This window comes from Semicossyphus pulcher, unplaced genomic scaffold (genome assembly GCF_022749685.1).
Source record: "Semicossyphus pulcher isolate SPU_LCO1_2020_fin unplaced genomic scaffold, fSemPul1.0.p SCAF_3, whole genome shotgun sequence".
NCBI classification, from domain to species: domain Eukaryota; kingdom Metazoa; phylum Chordata; class Actinopteri; order Labriformes; family Labridae; genus Semicossyphus; species Semicossyphus pulcher.
In genome coordinates, this window is record NW_027211704.1 from 33,375,344 (window position 1) to 33,391,501 (window position 16,158).

Sequence of the window (16,158 nt, forward strand, 5' to 3'; positions counted from 1 at the left end):
TTAGTAGTCCGATTAGTGTCAAACAATCATGTATCAGCAGGCTTTGGAGTATGCAGGAAGAACTGTCCGTCGTAGTAAACGCAGTCCGTTGTAATGCCATCCCGGCTCCCATCGGCGCTCATCTGATGATGATTTTGTTTTTTATTGGTGCCTATAAACATTAGGGGCGCAATAAGTCGACACTGTCGGCAAAAATCAATTACAAAACAACAAAATGAATTGATGATAATTAGTTGGTTTCGTCATCACGCATGTTTTTCATGCTGTGTGCCAACTAGGGATGTAACGATACACTCAACTCACGATGCGATACAAATCTGGATTTTGGGTTCACGATACGATTTTCTCATATTTACAAAGAAAAATAAATTTAAATAATTAAAATGTTGAGGTTGTATGGTGTATTTATTGTAATGTAAAACCAGGAAATTATAGCCTATATGATAAATGCGTGTGCCATAATGCACATATATACAATTAACAAGAAAAAATATGTTCTATTAGGCTATTTGGGGCTTTTCAGTCTGTTATCTTCAAACAAAATAAATCCCCCTCCCTAGTTTTTCAACTCTTGGGGCACCATCTCAGACACCCGGATAACAGTAGGGAGAGTTCAGGTGGAGCCACACGTTTCCTTATGAATACAAACAGACCTGTGGGCTGCAGTCGTGTTATTTATACAGCATTTCATCTACTGTTTCTAACGGCGTTCAAATGTATGTTTAATAAGCGAGGAACCCGGTGACGGTAACTTTTTGAAACGAAGGCTCAAGTCTCCTACTTCCTGTCGACAAACACAGCCTCACGCCGTGTGCTGCAGGCACGTCCGCTCTGTGGACGGTCCGTTTATGTGACCGCAGCGTTAACCAACACCAGGGCGAGGTGTCGCTGATCACGGAAATACGTTCACTGAAAAGCTGCCTCACGTAACTGTAAAGCCCTGACAGCTACAGACTCTGATGCACTGATGAAGCGCTGCACATGATTAGATTATAGGGCTGCATTATTTACTCCTCTATTCAGCTACAAACGCAAAAGACGTGATGTCGAACAAAAGAAACCAAAAACAGACAGCGCCCTCTGCTGTTTGAAAAATATTATTGCGATTCATCTCTTGTACATCACTTATGTAAATCGATTTTTAACTGCATTGTGAGGTATCGTTACATCCCTCGTGCCAACATAACATCATTAGGGGTGAGCCATCTCACATCCTGACTATCTCTGCTGAGAGGTGCACATGCAAACAGTGACCAGGAAGCAACAGGTAAACAAAACATGGCAAAATGGCAGCGGCCGATGCAGCGCCATCAAACTTGTAAAGTCTGGGAGCATTTCAGCCTCAACACTGCAAAGAAAAGAATCGCCTGCAGGATCTGTAAAGCTTGCTTATCACTGGAGCACGTCGGTAATGTGCGAGCATTTGAACAGAAGGCACGATGGAGTTGTGTTCTAATTTGATGTGTTTTTATGTCAGCACTTTGTCAGTCGTTGGTTCTAAATGTACAGAAACTTTAATATGAACTCATATTTATTGTCTTTATTGTTAGTTAGCAGATGCTTAAAGAACCTCCAACTATATTTCAACTGAGAGCTAAATAAGAGACATTAAGTCATTGTGCAATTAATTATCTGATTAACCGATCAATAATCGATGTCAAGTCAACTATCAAAGTAGTCGTTAGTTGCAGCCCTAAATAAACTAAAGTTGCCTGCTAAATTTGCAGCTAGTAATCTGTTATGAGACGTCATATCTCAACTCCATTCTTTCTTCTTAAGTTGGGAGTCGGACTGTGAACAAAGCACCGCACAGAAACGTGAGTCTTGGCCGGAGGTCCTTATCGCTGACCGCTGGTTACACCCAGAAAAGTTGGCCGTCGCTCCCAGAGGACATACCACCGTCAGATGTTAGCTGATGGGTTCTAAATATTTTAACGTTATCACTGGGTCTTTGACAGAAATCCAGAGCCTGTTTAAAAAATACTGAATGTAAAATAACCGGAGCTACGTGTGTGTGAGCTGCTGTAATGTGAGAAGTATTCTTGGTGGTTCATGGTCTCTTAGTTATAATTAACGTTCTGTCTTACATCAGTCCTGCTTTAAATAGCCGAGCCGCATCAGTCAAACGCTGTCGTCGTGGTGATTCCCTCTTTCTTCAGTTGCCTGGAGACTGATCTGGAGACGGGATGAGAGACAGAGGGGGAAGGAGAAACAGAGAGAGGGAAGTGGTAAAAGCTGATGGATGGTGGGATTGAAACTGCAGAGAAGAAAACATTACAAACATTTACAGAGTTGAATGTCCCTTTGCTCTATTATCAGGTACTTTAATCCATGATGACCCAAAGACAAAGACAAACAGAACACAGTTACAGAGACAAGAGATGGATATTCAATTATGATTCCTCCATTGGCACTTTGTTTATTTTCAGAAGGGGAACGACACTTTTGTTGTGTTGTTTTGGTCTCGGCTCTTATAAGATAAGATAAATTAAACTTCATGGATCCCTGCGGTGAATTTACATTACTGCAGCATCAGCAGAAGAAGATACGACACTGGAGAAACAACAGCTAAAGTACAAAGTAAGCAATAACAGAGTTTCCACAATAACTAGAAAACAAGTGCAACATAATTCACTGTGAATATAAAACAACTGCTGACTTATGAGAGGCATTATTTGGTGGATAGAGATGGATTTCCTTTATATGCTACACGTCCTCATACTTACCACAGAGAGGTAGATTGTAAATGACTCCCCTAAACAACACACATGACCTTTGGAAAGTACAGGTGTACCAGATAAACACATAAACGTGGTTAACATTGTGAAGCCGTCGAACAAACGTGGTTCTGTTTAGGAAAAGATCCTGGTTTCAGTTAAAATAAGTTTGTTTGTACTTTGTGAAAGTTAACTAACAGATTTAGGACATTTAGGAAAAAATCTTAAAGGTAGAGAGATACATATTTTGCTGAAATGATCACAGAGTTGCTACATTGTTTTTTGAAATAAAAAAAAAGTCTAAAAGCAAAACAACTTCAACAAGAAGTGAAAATCCAAAGAAGAAGAAACAAACTCGACGCTCAGATGAAGCAAACAGTCTGAAAAGGAAAGCGACCGTCAGCCAGGAAAATCAAGAGTTACAACCGGAGCCGACCGTGGACGTCACACATGCAGCACTGTCTGGATATCTGGGAAGTGTGCTCCTGCAATGACTGTTTATCGCCATTAGGGGGCGCCAAAGAGAACGACACTGAAATCTTCGAGATTCTCAGTTTACACAAACTACTTGGATGAACTCTGAATACAGAACGGTCAGAGAAAACATCTGTAAGTATGTATTTTGGGCGCAATAGTGGTGCAGTGGTTAGCTCTGTCGCCTCACAGTCAGAAGGTTCCCAGTTCAGACGTAGTGGGCCTTTCTGTGTGGAGTCTGCATGTTCTCCCCATGCATGCGTGAGTTCCCTCCGGCTTCCTCCCACAGTCCAAAGACATGCTCTTTAGGTTCTATGGTGACTCTAAATTGTGTAGGTGTGAGTGTGAAAGGTTGTCTGTGTGTCAGCCCTGCATTGCCCGGCCATCGGTCCAGGTGAACCCCGCCTCTCGCCCAGTGACAGCTGGGATAGGCTCCAGCAGTATAAAGAATGGATGAAATCTATCTAAAAATGTATATATGTATGAATCAGTATTTATTTACAAGAATGAGAGGAGATTAAAAGAAAGCGTCAACATTACTTTAAAAACAGCGACTACACTTTGAAACAACACAAACAAATGTTTCTGCTAATATTTGCAGAACAACAAACCTAAAGCTGCTGATCAGAGAGGACTTGGTACACCATATATAAATATGGGTTATAAAATAATGTAGCAAAAACCTCTCAAGTGTTGCTGATCAACGACTGTAACATAGAAAGAAGGAAGTATGTCGGTGGAACAACGTCCATAATGTGAGTTTATAACGTGTTGTTTTCACCTGAAGGCCTCTCTGATTATATTTCCCTCACACCAGCAGGACGCAGCGAAGCAGCAGAACATTTCTGATTGGTTACCTGCCTGAATCAGAGTTAAGAAGGCGAAGACAAAGTGTCTGCAGGCTAATTTTCTGCTCAGGTTGTAATATTTGCAGATGGCTTGCATTTGACAGTCATTACTTCAATTCATCAAACAGGTTTTCACTCCTCGCTCGCTCTGCTCTCACACCGCCGCTCCGAGATTTAGAGAGACAAGACGGAGTAATGAGTCTCTGCAGAGTTCAAGCGTTTTCATCGTCTGTGGAGGAGAATGGAGAGAACTGAACGGAATACAACAGAGCAGAGGACAAGATGAGAGGAGGAGAGGATGCAAAGAGAAAATGGGAATAGAAAGGAAACAAAATAAGGAGAGGAGCAAACAACGACCAGAGAGGAAATTAAGAAAAAAATGGAAAAGCAGGAGAGGAAGCTAGGAGAGGAGCAGAGGAGGGGAGAAGAACAAGGAGAGCAGGGAAAATAAGAAGAAGAGTGGTGATGAGAACAAAGGAGAGAAGGCATGGAAATGAGGAATTATAGATATGTAAGGAAATGAGGAGATGAGACGTGGATAGGAGTAAGGAGAGGAGATAAAATGAGAGGAAGAAGAAGATGTAGCAAGGAGAGGAGAGGAGACAACGAAATGAGGAGAGACTGAAGGACGCAAGGACAGGATATACGAAGAGAGGAAACAAGAAGGTTAGAAGAAACAAGGAGAGGAGATGAAATGAGGAGAGGAGACAAGGATAGGAGTAAAAGAGAGGAGAGAATACAAGATAACAGTAAGAAGAAGACGTAGTGAGGAGAATAAGACAAAAGATGGAATAAAGAGCAAACAAGGAGAGACTGAAGGAAACAAGAACAGGACAGAGGTCAGAAGAGACGAGGAGAGGAAATGAGGAGAGGAGACAAGGATAGAAGTGAAAAAAGAAGAAGATATAGAGAGGAGGAGAAGGTGTAGAGAGTAGATCAGGAGGGAGAAAAGAGGAGAGGAAACAGTACATTAAGGAGAGGAGACAAGGACAGGAGAGAAGAAGACAGGAAACAAGGAGGTCAGAGGACACAAGGAGAGAGGATACAGTACATTAAGGAGAGGAGCAAGCAAGCTGATGAGAAGAGATAAGGAGAGGAAGCAAGGAGTTCAGAGGACACAAGGAGGGAGGATACAGTACATTAAGGAGAGGAGACAAGGACAGGAGAGAAGAAGACAGGAAACAGGGAGGTCAGAGGACACAAGGAGAGAGGACACAATCAAGGAGAGGAAGCAAGGAGGTCAGAGGACACAAGAAGAGAGGACACATTAAGGAGAGGAGACAAGGATAGGAGTGAAAAGGAGAGGACACAAGGAGAGGAGGCAAGATGAGAGGAAAGGAGAAGAGATTAGATGATGATGAAAAGGGATGCAGGGAAACCAGATGAAGAGAGCAGGAGGAGATGAGAGAAGAGGAGAGGAAACAAGGGGAGGAGAAAAGACACAGAGAAAGGAGAGGAGGGAACATGGTTATTATCACCTGATGTAACGTTCAATGTCTCTCTCTCTCTTCCACAGCACCTGTCGAGCAGACACAGTGTGCAGCAGAGCACCACACAGGTAAAGTACAGGACACTGCAGTAAACTGTGTGTCACTCCACAGGTGTTACATTTCCTAGTATTAAGAGTAGTACACTAAGTTAAAGGTCTAAAGGTCCTAACTAAAGTCCTCACTTTCCCATAACTCTTCTTCTGTGGTGTATTTTCAGGGTGACAGCAGCCGGCAGCGACACGGGGAGCCGTGCAGAGTACCTGTCCCACACCACCTGCTGGTCAACCTGAAGAGCTTCACCTACAACAGCATAGGAGAGGACACGGACATATTCTTCTCCCTGTACGACCTGAGGGAGGGGAAGACCATCAGGTAGGAAACACACACGACTACAAATCATGACGGAGAGATGCTTAAATATGTTTCTGTTTTCTGGATTTCTGTCGATATATTTGACTTTCTTTTACTTGGTTTTAATGATTGTTCTGCTCTGACTGCAAAGTATGAACGTGCCGACACAATAAGTAACTAGCAGCTTAGATTTTGAGACCTTATGAATCTCATGTAGTAGAATTAATTGAGTGATTCATGAGGTCTCCTCTGTGCTATTAAGAGTATTAGCCCCACATTACACAAATCAAAAATTTGCACGCCGCCTGCGCTAAAATGAGGAACATGTGAAGTATGACTTCACAGTGAGCATCTTGATAGCACAGGAAGCTTAATACTGCTTTAGCTGGAGCTATAATTACTGAACACACCCAGCAGCATGGGAGCATAGCATGTATGTGCCTCACAAGAACATGCAAGATCTCTTACATAGCAATGCACAAGTACACTACACAGCTTTATATTTAATTTAGGTTTCACAAATACTTTATCTTTTGGCACATCAGCACCTCAGTGTCATCAGGACGATGGGATTTAATTTGTGAATGACTCATGACTTTGGTGATTTCAGTGCAGGCGGCTGGCTGCTCTTCTGATATTCCCCTTCATAATAACATATAGGCGAACTGCAGCCTAAAATTACCACTATACCCCTCTATACTCCGTCGTACTGCTTTACTGGTGTAAATAAAAAAGAGGTCATTTTTAAATTTGCAGCACAAAAATAAAAACAAAACCAAATGGAAAGTGAAAAGCGATGCTAGAAGTTTGCACACTCAAACTGTATGAGTGAGTTTAAATTACATCTTAAAATATAAAATCATTCTTGTATAATATTGTAAAAACACTTAAAGGCATGCAAGTCTTAAATTCTGTGTTTCTATGAAGAGATTTTTATCTTCATCTGGATTATTGCTCCATTAAAATCAGCTTTATGTGAGACAGCCGTTAAAGCTGGAGTTTTTGGACACTAGAGGGCAGCAGAGACAAGTAGTGAACACAACACTGACATACCATCACTTTTTAAGTGTTTTTTAAGTCGATTAAGTTTTTAGTAAACAGATGCTGATTTACTCATCAAGTTTTTTAGTTGTGTTTTGTGTCCACCAACTCCTGAGGGAAACATTTGTCTCTTTAGCTGCTAAATACTGAACTTTTAATACAATTCAAACGACCTGATTAATCCCTGTAGGAGCGATTGGTTTGAGCAGCTTGTACATTTGATCACCATCACTATGAGCTGAAACTCACTATAAAGCTCTGTAAAGGTGATATTTCTCTGTTACAGTCTGCTCCTCTCAGTCACATCATAAGAATTATAACAGCTTTAAGTCCAGGCCTGCTCTGTGAGTGACCTTTCACCCACTCTGCTCTCTCTCATACCTGACATACGGCCTTTATAATGAGGTACAAATTCTGCCAAGTGGCCACACACGGCTGCTGTGAATAATACATGCCCCCCCCCTCTCTCCATCATAATGATTGAGCATCAATTATGCAGTGAAGTGATCACAGTGCTAACAGATAAGGAATTACTTATGAAAATGATGTAGGCCAGCTGTGATGGCAGGAGGATGTGTGCGCGTGTGTGCGTGTGTGTGTGTGTGTGTGTGTGCATGCGTGATGAGAGCTGGGGTTATAATTACAAAGCAGGGTGCAGTTCAGTGTCAGGTCAAGGAGAGCATCTTGTGCAAATGTCGATGTTAAGCAGAAAGGAAAATCTTACTGCACGTGTGCTTTGTGTGTGTGTGTGTGTGTGTGTGTGTGTGCGGTGTTTGTTGAACCTTTCCTCTATTTCAAACACAAACGTATGCACACACACACACACACACACACTCACCCTACAAATACATCTGACCTTGGCAGCTTTTTGTCTGACTCAGCATTAGAGTCTAATGACAAGACCTGCTCCTCTGAGACCCTCAGAGAGGAGGGAAGGGGAGAGGAGAGGAGAAAGACAGAGGAGATGGAAGAGATGGGAAGAGGCAGAGAGGAGATAAGGGGGTAGGGAGGAAGAAGACAGAAAGGAGGTCAGGAGAGCAGAGAGGGGGAGATGCAGAGAAAAGATGAGGAGAGAGGAGGGGAGGAGAAGGAGAAGAAATCATGGCCGCCAGTAACTTTCCAAAAAATCCTCCGGCTATGAGATTAAACTCTCCCGTTGAGACTGTTTGCCCTCAGAGCAGCTCTGCCTCCAAGAATTATTTGTGCAGCTAAAACTCTGTGTGCGTGTGTGTGTGTGTGTGTGTGTGTGTGTGTGTGTGTGTGTGTGTGTGTGTGTGTGTGTCTGTGTGTGTGTGTGTGTGTCTGTGTGTGTGTGTGTGTGTGTGTCTGTGTGTCTGTGTGTGCGTGTGTGTTGGTATTATGCATCCAATAAGCACTATGATCTCTCTGGTGTGAGGTGAAGGGAGATGTGTAATGAGTTCTGATCCCAGCAGGTGATTTCTCTCTGTGTCTCTCTGGGCTTTAAGCTGAAACCTTCAACAGGTAGACTGAGGTGGTTTCACACTGGATTCACCCAGCAGTTTGCAGCAAATCAGCTGTTAAATATTGAATCAAGATCAAATTGAAATAGCTTCACTCTGCTGAACTATCAAAACTAATAGAAGAAAGAAAATACACTCATGTGAAGTCTTGAGTAAATGAGCTTATGCAGTTTTCTTTTGGTGCAGAGTGCAGAACAAGGAGTGCAGTTTCATCAGCTGAAGAGGTTTTAATAAAGGTGTTGTTACAAACAGATTAATCTGAGATGGAGGTTGATGGGGGGAATGAGAGGTGTTCAGGCGGTGAGTGGCTGAGTGGATGAACTGGTGTCTGGAGAGCTGAGGACAGCAGACTGGTGACAGAGGTTGATCCTTGTTGGTAGGTGATACGGCAAGGAATAAACAAAGAACCGGGGTATAAATGCACTGCAGGCTGAGGACTGAGAAACCAGGCTGATGCTGTCAGGAGGTGGTAACAGGTGGAGCAGGAGAGTAGCACTGAAGATGGCCACGACACAACAGAGAGAGACAACAGGACGACCTTTTTTTAAGGTGCTAATCATGGGGTAACGCTTTACATTAAAGTTCTTGTAATAAGCGATAATTGGTAATAAAGACCCTTATAAGTCTGTAGTAGATGCTTATTAACATTAAATATATGTTAATAAGACTATATGTAAGTGTTAATAGTATCATAACCATGCTTATTGTTAGATTATAAGACATTTATAAGCACTCATAAGAAACAATTTATTGACAGTTTAAGAAACACAGAAGGGTTTAACGGCTTCCAACCACTGTGGCAGCTGCTAAGGAAAGCTAAGGAAACACTGTGTCTCAGGGGAACACACTTGGACTGTTAATAAGTGCATATTAAAGGATTTGTTAACCTTAATAAGGCACTGTTTTTGCTTTAGATCCAGTAGCTGCAAAAAAGCATAATTAACTGTTAATAAGCGTAGTTAATTGCTAACTACTGCATAATAAAGATTGAATTAAGTTTAGTAAAGGCTGAACAGAGGCATAATAGGTAAGTGAGTAAGACTCAATGAATGAGTTTGTAACGCTATTATAAACAGTTATAAGAAACCTGTAAGGCTTTTATTAACGCTCTTAAACCGTCTAGAAATTGTTTACAAGTTTCTTATAAGTGCTTATTAATAATCTAGCAATAAACATGATTATGACAATAAACATAGATTTAATGTTAATAAGCCTCTTATAAGGGTCATATCACCTATTAACTAACATGTTTTACGAGGACCTTAATATAAAGAGGTACCCAGAAATGAACTTACATTTACCTGCTGTGTAGATGCTGGAGGTGGAGCTGCTGCTAACGTTTGTTTCTCTGATAACTTGAGATCCAAAGGTCCGAGGAAGCCATAAATATCTTATCTGGTTAAAAGATACAGTTTAAAACATCCAAACATCCTAAACAATGATATGGAAGTGAAGTCCTGCTACTGGTTTGTCAACATTTTCCTCATATTTGGAGGATAATCTGAGATCACTGTCAGATTCATGCCTGCCTTAGCTCATGTTTCCCCCTCTTTTCCAGAGGACATTAACTTTCTTCACTGGCAGCTACAACAAGGCTTTGCAGTAGAGAGTTAAGTGGACTGAAGTCAGCTGTTGTTGTTAGGTTGGTAGATCTATCCATGCCCAGTTAAAAAGACCAAAGTTAATTTAAATTATAGACATATATTTAATCAGAACCCTGTACCAGGATGATTTTAAAGCACAGCTCCAGCAGAAAGGCCGCTGGTAGAAAATAGAAGCTGAAACACAGACTGCTGAGGATGTGCTCTCTGGCTCACAGTAGAAGGATGTGTGTCTGCAGCTCCCATGTGTGAATCATAATAAGATGCATGTTCGGTCGTTTTCCTCTGGAGACACACTGACTGTGTGCGTGTGCTGTATTTCCTCTGCACATATTTTACTGCAGATGTGGAGCATTTAGAGGACGGATGGCAGGGGTGTGGAAGTGATGGGTTCATGTGTGTGTGTGTGTGTGTGTGTGTGTGAGTGTGTGTTTTTCTACATCGTTGCTTTCACCGTATGTACAGCACATGACTGAGTGCATCCATGCATGCATCCATCTACTGCACAGCAATGTGTGTATGTGTATCCATGTGTACGTGTGTGTGTGTGTGTGTGTGTGTGTGTGTGTGTGTGTGTGTGTGTGTGTGTGTGTGTGTGTGTGTGTGTGTGTGTGTGTGTGTGTGTGTGTGTGTGTGTGTGTGTTTGAACACATTTGTATCAAGCTGAACATAATTGCATCCACATTGTTTATGTTTCCTCCTTTATACTGATGTACATTTAAAATAGAGTTAATAATTCAACTCTGGTTCTGTGTGTGTGTGTGTGTGTGTGTGTGTGTGTGTGTGTGTGTGTGTGTGCATCTTTCCCTCCACAGATGAATCCCTGTGTCGGCATGTGTGTGTGTTTCTAGGGTAAATACTGGGTGTGTGTACGATGATGTATGCGCTCGAGTTTGTGTTGCCCATGTGTGCCTGCTGCCACTTCAGGGAGGTTACCAATCACTTCAGATGTGTGTCTCTATGTGTGTGTACTTATTTTGGCCACACACACACACACACACACACAGACACACACACACACACAACCACACACTCTCTAGAATCAACGAAATAGAAGCTACCATTAAATATGAAATCCACTAACTTGCTGTTCCCCGTCTGTCACCTCCCCTCTCTCTCTCTCTCTCTCTCTCTCTCTCTCTCTCTCTCTCTCTCTCTCTCTCTCTCTCTCTCTCTCTCTCTCTCTCTCTCTCTCACATGCAGTCACACCCTCCCACTGTTTGGGGAGCAGAGCATATTTATTCTCTGTTGTATTTGTTTGTTGGGTCGTTGTCTCTCGTGGGGATTACAATAACTAGTTTATTTAAAAGAGTCGGACAGGATGTGTGTTGTTTGCAGAGAATTGTGCAAATAGAACCTGAGAGTTGTTTTTAGCGTGTGGGAGTTTATTCTGAATAACAGACTTTATAAAGAGCTGGTCTCTATAATGACTTACAGTATTTTACAAGGAACACGTGTTGTATTCAGTCAAAGTTATTGTCGTTCCTGAATGAGAGAGGGCGTTGTGTTGGTATTGGCAGGATCCTGTATCTTATACTGTAATGCAGTTTTATAACGTTTACATAGATGAGTGTCCAGTTAACAGTTTACAGAATAATAACATGGCCAGCATCTTTAATATCCACCTCCTCTCGTTGTAATGATTTGAAGCTGCCGTCTTGCTCATCTGTATCCAGAGTGTGTGCAGTAGAGATCGGCTGGTGGAGCCGCGGTATTGACGCCCCGCCCCTTCCTCTACCCAAAACACACCTTTACCTTGTGTCCTTGGCGTGTTGGAGCCCTCAGGTGTCCTTGGCGTGTTGGAGCCCTCAGGTGGGCTCAGTCTGCAGCAGAACAGCTTCTTGTGTCGGTCTGAAGCAGATATTCACGCTGATGGAAAGTTCAATGACTGTAGTGTTAGTGTTAGTTACGTCTCCTCTCGCCGTTCCTCCTCTACTCTGCTACTCGGGAACAGAACGCTGCAGGAGCCCCATTCGTCAACAGAGCTGTCAATCATGAGGCTACGCCCCCTTTTTATATCATCAACTAATTACAAGTAAACTTGTCAGAAAAATGAACACTTGGACATAAATCAGCATGATAAGAACTAACTATAGTGACAGAAACCATGTTTGAGAAAAATGTATTTGACGTGTATTTTGATTTTATAGTTTGACTCATGTCCCATCTGTTAACATGGAGGAGGCGGGCTTTATGAGCTATACTGCAGCCAGTCAGCAGGAAGCGAAACGGACACTGCAACCAATCAGAGCATTCAGAGCAACGAAAGGTTACATAGTAGTCAGCTGCTAGGCTAGGAAGCTAGTTCCTACATCCAATATAGAGGATTATAGAGTATAGAGACGATTGGCATTGACATTCCTTGTAATGTGAATTTCTGTTGAGTTAGTTTATTACTGAATTAATCTCATGGATGTCTGGGACAGCAAGTGTTCTGGTTTCCGTTTGAACTACGCTTGTAGTCTGAGTAATATTGACCAATCATGTATCAGTAGGCTGCGGCGTATGCAAGAAAAACAGTCCGTGAGGAGAGCAAAAGCAGGTGGAACGTTATCTGCTGTAATGACATCCCGGCTCCCATCGGCGTGATCTGATGACGATTTAGCTTCTTATTAATCTCTATGAACAGACATCTGCATGCTAACAGCTAACAATCTGCTCTAGATCTAAAACTTAACTTGAGATAAATTCCCTGTTGCGGTTCAGTGTTCAGATTTCCAGACTTCCTCGAATGCATCAGATCGATCTGACCTCTGTTCAACAAACGAGCATTTTTAAGTCGTTTTCTTCTCCTCTTGAGGACCTGACAAAGCTTCATTGTCACTTTTTACTGATCTGCATCATGATGTTGACATTTTGGCGAAGGTAAGACCCGTTAATTAAAGTCAATCACAAGAAACAGTTTCTTTTTTTGTAAACATGCAGCATAAAGAAGTCGTTTATCGCTAACCGCCAGCTACACGCCCTGGCATGTTCACCGTTGTGCCCAGAGGCTATATCATCGTCAGACTGTAGCCGATGGGATCCGAGATTGTTACCGACTTGATAAAGGGTTCAGAACGTTGCACATCAACAGCAGCCATCTTTGGGTTTTCAGAAATGCTCCTGTCAGTCTTCTTATCGATCTGTCCATTATTAGATGAATGGCTGTGATTGGTCGACCTGAATCAGGCCAAATAAACCTGTCTGAGCAGGAGGGGGACCTGCAGTATCTGCCTGAGGAAAAGAAACATCGCTCGCAAATTGAGGAAGGCCAATAAAAAACATGTGTTCAGTATGATCTGATAATGAGTGCAGCAATTCTGCAAAAAATATTCTTAGTTTTAATGTTAGTTTTAATGAGTAAAAAAACGAAGGTGATCTCAAAACTGTTTGATTTTGTTCGTCTGTTTGCAACAGCGTTAAAACTGTGACATCAAAAAGAAGACGTCTCAGAGAGAAACCTGAATGAGGAACAATCTCCCCGTCTCTCATGTATTTCAGGATTCTTGAATCCCGTCCTCAGCCAGCCGTGCTTTACATTTACATTTACATTTATTCATTTGGGCAACACTTTTTACCAAACAGCGTGCAAATGAGAAACTATCCAACAGCGGAGAGAAAGCAGAATAAGTGCCTCAACATCTCCTGTTCAGTCTGACACTGTCATTCCACCAGGCCGCAGGTGAATAAAGAAAATGGGATTTTTTAGGGGAGAAACAGACAGTGAAGGATGGCAGGAGAGAAGCAGAGAATATTAGGCAGTGAGTACTCCCAGAAGATCCTCAAGCTATAAGACAGAGAGAGACTTCCACCACCGCGGAGAGAGCGCAGAGTAACAGGTGTTTGGATGGATTGTTTCCCAGTGACTGTAGGACTGTCCACTGTTCATTTGGAGACGTTATGTTTTATATAAAAAGCTCATATACCTGAAAGAGAGAGCTCAGGTATGTGAGTGCTTGTGGCCCCTCTTTAAGGGAGAGTGACTGACTTTAACTTCACGTGAGAAGCAACAGGGATAGGTGGATCTAAATGCACTATACACAGCCGTCTCTACCAAACCTGTCAGAGCCCAGCCTGCCTGTAAGAGCTCTTATACCATCCAGGTGGTGCATGCATTTATTCAAAGATGATGCTGTTTGTTGAGGTTATTCGCCTCACTTCTCTGTGCTGACATGCAAGAGGAATAAGAGGGACAAAGAATACAGTATCACACAGAAGATGACACAACAGTCCGATGCCCCAGCGGTATCAGCTGATTGAATCATGGTCGCACATGTGTCTGCACATTAAGAGTGAACACATGTACCCTTGGTTTCATAAGTAAAGTCAATGCAGAAGTGCCTTAACCCTGCATTATTCTTCATCGCCAGCAGGGGGCGACGATTATATAGAAGTCTATGACAGAAGAAGACTTCTTCTCTTTTTTTGTATCATATATTTTTTATCCTCCCTCTGCCCTCCCACGAACTTGAGCCGTTAGAAGTGAAAACAATAGTGACATTTTACAAAATGATAAAATGAAATTAATTAAAATATTTACATACATTAACATGCGATGCAAAAATGCATCAACACAAACAAAACACAACAACATAAAGGGAGAATAAAAATAATACATAAAACATTAATATATAAACATTTTCTAAACGAGTTTATGGTCTCAATCTCTACTTTCAAGTCTTCTTCAACACAGCGTGATGTTCATTTTATAATCATGCTCCCATTTAGAGTCAAATACACAAAAAAGCAGGGTACGATTTTGGGCAGGGCTTCCTTTATCATTAACTCTCTACTAACGTGACCTGTCAGCCAGGACAGGGGTGCAGCAGTGCATCCAGATATGATCACGTCTGGCTCACAGAAACCAAGATGGCAGCCACCAGCCAAACTCGAGCGGTCATCCACAACCCAATTGTTACATCCACTTTTTTTTTAGGATGATTTCATTGATAGGGCAGCTGAAGATATATGAATATATGCAAAATAACTTTGCAGAAAATATTGGGAGGAGCGAGTGGGGGATAACATGCAGCAAAGGGTCAAACCTGCAGCCACTGCATCGAGGACTGCAGCCTCTGTGTGTGGCGCGCCTCCCCAACTGAGCTAAACCAGCGCCCCATCATTAACTTCTTTTATCCAGTCTGTGATCACAACAAAACAAAATGTTCTGTTTAATTAAGACTCCCTCCTCACTGATCCACTGCTGCCCTCTCCTCCCCACCTCTCTGCTTCAGAGCCAGATGGTATTCAGTGTCTTGCTTTGGGCCCCTCTTGCATACCCAGCGGTGGTTTCTGCACTGTGCTTCCTGTTTTGGCTTGGTGTGCTGCTTATCTAGTCCCGGAAGAATCTTTGGAGTGGAGCCATCAGAGCCAACCATACCTGCACTTCAACTTCTTGGGATAAAAGGTTCAAATTCGTGAGAGCTGAAACACTTAATTGACTTATATAAATCCGTTCACAGGAGCATCTTCCTCAAAGTCAGGTGATGATGTGTGTGCATCAGAGAGAGTACAAATCAGTAAATGTCAGTGGATGAAAATGTGCCGCTCACCGTACAGAGCCTCCTATGATTGAAGGAACCTCATAATGTGTTTGAGCTTAACTGTATAAATGTCAAACACACTGTTATTGAGTAAAAGCATGTCAGCTTAGTCATATTCCCCTGGATAAATATGGGTTAAAAGAACAGAGTCGCTGACACCAGCAGACGGTATTTTGTTCCCTGAAGCAGCAAAGACTGAGACAAGCTGCTTTAGAGTTTCCTCACTGCTGAAACTCCAGGAGGAGCAGAGAGGAGGCATGAGGAGGAATCTGAAAGAGTTTTATTTCTTTCAGAAATCCCCCGATGAGATTCATTAAGGGCACCAAGACTAGTGTTCAGAGCTGCATCTTCAAACCTCGGCTGAGCAGGCTCTGCAGAGGAGGCTGCAGCCAGTTCTACCACAAAACCATGATTGAAATGTAGTTTCCCTCCGCAGTTTTACAGACACACTAAAAGAAAACTGAATGAATTAATACATTTTTTAATTCCAAATCTAAGACCAGAGAAGATCTGATCACATAATGTGTCCAGCATGTTCTGCCATCTTGAGCAAGAAGCTAACAGAGGCCCAGCATTATTATTTTTCCAAATAAAGTTAGAGAGCAATTAAGTCCACCCACACTTACTGCA

The 16,158-nt window shown here is 42.3% G+C and overlaps 1 protein-coding gene across 1 annotated transcript in view; it reads left to right on the top strand.

Moving 5' to 3' along the window:
* The window catches only part of LOC138605275 (dedicator of cytokinesis protein 3-like), a 63,580-nt gene that overhangs the window by 19,006 nt on the left and 28,416 nt on the right, over positions 1–16,158 (top strand). The window contains exons 4-5 of the mRNA XM_069677422.1: positions 5,556–5,597; positions 5,747–5,901. Coding sequence (XP_069533523.1) covers positions 5,556–5,597; positions 5,747–5,901 — 197 coding nt within the window. The remainder of the gene's footprint in view (positions 1–5,555; positions 5,598–5,746; positions 5,902–16,158) is intronic.